Source organism: Microtus ochrogaster, unplaced genomic scaffold, assembly GCF_000317375.1.
Source record: "Microtus ochrogaster isolate Prairie Vole_2 unplaced genomic scaffold, MicOch1.0 UNK25, whole genome shotgun sequence".
NCBI lineage: Eukaryota > Metazoa > Chordata > Mammalia > Rodentia > Cricetidae > Microtus > Microtus ochrogaster.
Window position 1 is genome coordinate 1726297 of NW_004949123.1, and position 5483 is coordinate 1731779.

At 48.0% G+C, this 5483-nt stretch overlaps 2 protein-coding genes across 5 annotated transcripts in view; one reads left to right on the top strand and one right to left on the bottom strand.

The window, feature by feature from the left end:
• Positions 1-3125, bottom strand: part of Kiaa1324 (KIAA1324 ortholog) — a 79378-nt gene extending 76253 nt beyond the window's left edge. The window contains exon 1 of the mRNA XM_005367894.2: positions 2620-3125. Within this exon, the coding sequence (XP_005367951.1) occupies positions 2620-2772 (153 nt within the window). The 5' untranslated portion in view covers positions 2773-3125. The remainder of the gene's footprint in view (positions 1-2619) is intronic.
• A 146-nt stretch (positions 3126-3271) lies between these two features.
• The window catches only part of CUNH1orf194 (chromosome unknown C1orf194 homolog), a 12058-nt gene continuing 9846 nt past the window's right edge, over positions 3272-5483 (top strand). For all 4 annotated transcript variants that reach the window (XM_026789618.1, XM_026789617.1, XM_005367897.3 and 1 more), the window contains exon 1: positions 3272-3944. In XM_026789618.1, coding sequence (XP_026645419.1) covers positions 3864-3944 — 81 coding nt within the window. In that variant the 5' untranslated portion in view covers positions 3272-3863. The remainder of the gene's footprint in view (positions 3945-5483) is intronic.

Genomic DNA, 5483 nt, shown 5'->3' on the forward strand with positions numbered 1-5483 from the left:
AGACCAGGCTGGTCTCGAACTCACAGAGATCCACCTGCCTCTGCCTCCTGAGTGCTGGGATTAAAGGCGTGCGCCACCACCGCCCGGCTCAAAGGAGAGTTCTTAAGTTGATAGCCTTCCCTCCCTCTCCACCAAGATGACGTAAGTGTTTAAGGCCTTCACGTCTCATATGGTCCACACTGGACAAACGTCTAGTGAGAGCCAGCAGTTGAATGGTAGAATCCGTATCTTCCTCAAAGAGAATGACAGCGTTTAATCCTTAGGCAAAGGAGTTAGACCACAGGCCACCAAGGCCAGTGAACCAAAGCCAGTGTCACTGGGAAGATCATCGTGTTCTTGGTCATCTTTAAAACACGTCATGAAGCGGACATCATGAAGCGGCTTGGTAAAAACGTAAATGGCCAGGGCCAGGGTGTTACTGGGACTGGTAGAAGTTCTGAGAAGCCTGCCGACGGGTCATTTTCCAGTTTTTGCTGGTTTTCCCTAGTAGGTATTTTTTTTTATGATATATGTATTAATATGAGTACACACATTTCAAATGAAGGTCGGGGGTGACTCTGTGGAGCCTGCCTCTCACTCTGTAGCTGAGGAGGAACTTGGGTTTCTGATCCCACTGCCTCTACCTCGCAGGCGCTGAGATTACAGATGTGAGCTGCTACGCCTTGTGTATTCAGCATCAGGGAATCAAACCTAGGGCTTCATAGGTGCTAGACAAGCATTCTATACGCTATGCAAGATCTGGGCAGTTTGAAAACATGTCAAAAGTCTAACAAGGTCTAGCAAAACCTAGCAAACGTTTTGAGAGGTTAAAATAATCCTTGTAGTTACGTCTCAGCCATAGGGGTCACTTCAGTTTGTTTTTTTAATTTTATATGTGAGTGCTTGCCTGCATGCATGCATGTATGTGTCCCATATGCATGCAGTGCTTCCAGAGACCAAAACAGGGAGTCAGATCCCCTAGAACTGGAATTACAGATAGCTGGAAACTGAGCCCAGATCCTCTACAAAAGCAGCAAGTTGCCGGGTGATGGTGGCGCACGCCTTTAATCCCAGCACTCAGGAAGCAGAGGCAGGCGGATCTCTGTGAGTTCGAGACCAGCCTGGTCTACAGAGCTAGTTTCAGGACAGGCTCCAAAGCCACAGAGAAACCCTGTCTCGAGAAACCAAAGCCGGGCGGTGGTGGCGCACGCCTTTAATCCCAGCACTCGGGAGGCAGAGGCAGGCGGATCTCTGTGAGTTCGAGACCAGCCTGGTCTACAGAACTAGTTCCAGGACAGGCTCCAAAGCCACAGAGAAACCCTGTCTCGAAAAACCAAAAAAAAGCCGGGCGGTGGTGGCGCACGCCTTTAATCCCAGCACTCGGGAGGCAGAGGCAGGCGGATCTCTGTGAGTTTGAGACCAGCCTGGTCTACAGAGCTAGTTCCAGGACAGGCTCCAAAGCCACAGAGAAACCCTGTCTCGAAAAACCAAAAAAAAAAAAAAAAAAGTTCTCTTAACCACTGAGCCATCTCTCCATCCCCGGGTCACTTTAAATATTAATGAATCTAACTTTATTCGTGTAAAAATCCCCCTTGCTTCTTTCATGATTTGTTATGCTTGCAGACAGACTAGTGCTTAGGGCCTCCATATAATAATACTTCTTATGGGAATGGACCAGCACTGTTAGTGAGCACTGATGGATGACTTAGAGGGATTACTTTAACCCCTCAAAACTTTAGCTGGGTTTGACATATAGCATTGTTTCAAAACTCTCACATTTTGCATAGATACATTTTATTCCCCCTTCCCCAATATAGTTCTTGTAAATATTTTATTGTTGACACTACCATATGTGCTTAAGTCACTTAGAGCAAAAACCAAATATAATTTTGCTAAGACAGGAACTATTGAGTTTTGCTCTTCCTAATGCCAAATCCCTCCTCCCCCAAAACAATTTTCAAAAAGCATTTTTGTCGTTGTTAAAAGACATTCACCTCCTACTGCCTGGATTATGTCGCTAACGTTTTCGAGACACCTTGAAAAAGACTCATGGCATATGTTAGCAGAAGTTCAGAGGGAAGGGTGAGAGAAAACACATAAAACATGCTAAACACTGCACACAGCTACAAGGGAACAGGCAAGGGGTGCCAGCAGGACCACTATTAGCAGCCTGAGGGCAATTGAGTGTTAACACGGAGGGCACACTTCCGAGCTTCCCACCCTCAAACCCCAAGGCTCCTGAGACCAGTTTACTACCTTCCCCAACTTTCTCCTTATCCTTTCTTCTTTCTGTTTGGCCTTTCAGTGTTTCTGACCACTTTTTAGGTAATTTCACCCCACCTGGAATGCAACGCCTGTCTTCTCTTTATTTCTGGGAACTGTCACTCCTTTGGTCCTTATTTGCTGAGCCAGAGCCGAGAGCTTGTGAGGGTGATCTATTTTATGAATCCTTCAATGGGCTGGTCTCCCCCATCACAACGCCAGCCTGCTTCCCTCCCCCCAGCCCCTACTCCTCATCCCTGGAGTAATTTGAACTCTGTGGCCTCTGAAACTATACCTGGATCCCCAAGGTCTCCATCTGGACTAAGCCTTTTTTTTGACCAAAGTGAGACCAGGTCAAGGAGGTGGAATGAACAGTACCTCTTTGCAGGCGTGAAGCTCGGGTCCGGTTCCCAGGGTTACCTGGAAGGTGGTCTCAGCCCAGAGCAACAGCCACAGAAGCTGGGATGTGCGCCTTTCACTTCTTCCTCCGCCTCTGGCAGAGGGATGAGGGTTGAGACCAGGCTCAGCCATAGCGCTGTCCTGAGCCAGCGGCAGTAGCGGCTCAGGTGCTGCGGTGGCTGCTTATGCTGGCAGAAGGAGGAAAAAAAGAGGAGGGAGGTACACAGGGGGAGGATGCAAGGGGCTGGACTCGCTTCAGTCACCTCCCTGCGGCTACGCCAAGGCCGCCCATCCTTCCTCCTCCCTCGGTCCTCTCCTCCTCCTATCCATGTCGCCTTGACAACCGCATCCTCTTCGCTCAGCGCGGGTGGGGCAGGGACCACGCGCGCCTCTGCCGCTCACCTGCCTGTATCCATGGCAGCCGCCACCGCTGGCGCGCGGCGTGGGAGTGCGCGCGCCAGGGTTCGCAACTAACCCAACAGGCTTACGTAAAGCTCGGTAAAAGAACTCCCCCTCTCCCCACAAAAAACCATCTCAGCAGTTCATTTCGCCCCTATTGCTCTTCCAGGTCAGGGGTTATTTCTAAACATCTTATTTTGTAAACGTGGCGTGTGAAATGATGACAGACGTCATCACAACCTTCCAGGGATCGTCTCCTAGAGAGGCCCCAGCACTAAGTGCAAAAGCCACTTCCACGCTTCCACCTCGCCAAATCCATCCACGTTTTTACAACCGGGTCGATAAGCAACCCTGACGTCTGCATAGTTAAACAGCAAGGAGAATGACCTAACCGACAACTTTCCAATCAGGACACGTGAGATCTTTGGGTTTCTGATATTCTCGTACTCTCATTTACTTTGAAAATGGGGACGCTTTTTTTTAGGCGAGGGTGAGAAGGAAACCTTTGAGTCATCCTAAAGGACTTCTTTCTTCAGCTTTTGCGGAACTCCCGTGCTGTGGGAGGCCGGCGTTTTCCTACAGAAGCTCCAGAGTGCAATCCAGGTCTGCTTTCTCGGTATTCACAACCTCCTCCCAAGGAGCCTTCTGAGTTGAACCGCCAGGTGGCGCATCTCTCGAAGGGACTACGTCTCTGTCATAAATGCAGGGGTAGTTGCCTGGCAACCAAAAACTGGGCGTTCAAAACAATTGGGACCCGGGATCCTCTAGGAGCCAGGTTGTGCTGCGGCTGCGCTAATCTCCTGGAACTAATTCTGAGTCTAAGTATGCCTCACTCTCAGGAATCTTTCTCGCACCTTGCGTTAAGTGACGAAGACACACACTTGGGAAATCTGCGGGCATCTAAGGTACTGAGGTTTCCTCAGAAATTCCCAGTGGGGTCTCCAGCAGACTCCTGGTAACCTAACTCTGGTGAGACCACCTAGTATCAGAGAAATCTGGTTTCTGTCTGTCTCCTTGGTCCACTATTAGGGTCTGCTAACGTTTCAGAAGTGGTTTTCAGGAGAGGGAAGTAAAGTCTTCTGTAGAATAAGGCCCCTCAAAGCAATGGCTAATATAAATGACGGGAAAGCTGAGTTCCACCAAATTACTATTTCCTTCTTGCTTTGAGATCTGTACTCCAAAGACAAATGAGATGTGGAGTAGATGAGAGCCCTCTGAGAGACTCCAGGTCATACTTCAAGCAAGTCTTCATGATACCTCTGTCCTCTGGTTAATGCAAGAACACATCTGTTTATGTGTCTGTTTAATTGTGTTTAGTGCTCTGGAAATACAAGCCATATTTTTCCTAGTTTAAGTATTGGGGATATTTGAAAAGGTGCACAATAAAGTGAATTGAGTGGTAATTTGAGCTTGATAACAATCAAAAGAGCTTCCTTCTATTCAATCTTGTTGTTTATATGCCAGGCACTCTGCTAAACTCTAAGGGCATGTAGTCTAAAATTAGATAAACTAATTTAAAATTAGATAACTGCCCAGTTAGTTTAGTAGGAAAGACAGGCCAGCAACAGCATCAGTAAAGACAAGACAAGCATACACCTATAATCCCAGCAGTTGGGAGGCGAAGACGGGAGAACCAGGAATTTTAAGTCTGCCTAGCTATAAGAACCTGATTCCAACAACCCACACACATAACAAACACAAATAATGTGCTTCCCACAGGGGCACATGTACTGTGAAGGAGTCACAGGTAGAATGCCCTAAGAGTAGGAACTTGAAGGAGGGTTTCTCAGAAAAGGTGAGTGTCATCTCGATGAGTCAGCCAGGACAGATGAAAGTGTGTGTGTGTGTGTGTGTGTGTGTGTGTGTGTGTGTGTGTGTGTGAAGTTAGGAAAAAGGAAAGGAAAAGTCAGATACTTAGGGGAAAGGAAGCAAAAGGTGCATATGCCTGGGAAGGAGAGACAGAGTGGTCTGGGAAGCTGCAAATCCAGAAAAGCTAAATGTTGGTGTGAAATAGAGACACAGCACGATGGGTGCTCTTAGAGACCAGACCTTGGTGGCTGAGTGTTGTGAATGTTGCATCAGAGAGCTAGGAATCCGCCTGGAGGTGTTGGGAATCATGGGATTTCAAGCTATGGAGCATCATGGTCTGAGTGTGTTAAAAATCACAAAGCTCTGCACATGTCTTTCAGTAAATGTGTGTTAAATGAATATAAGCAAAATGGGGGAACCTATAGCCACAGCATAGCAGCTTCAAGACCAGCCTAGATGATATGAGACTCTGTCCTAAAAATTAAAACTGGTGACCTATGTGGGTGAATTTGATTGATGGGGGGAGGGTGCCATAGAACAAGGGCAATGGGTTTTTGATCCTACTGCACGTGCTGGCTTTGGGGGGGCCTGGGCGGTTTGGATGCTCAACTTACTAAACCTGGATGGAGGTGGGC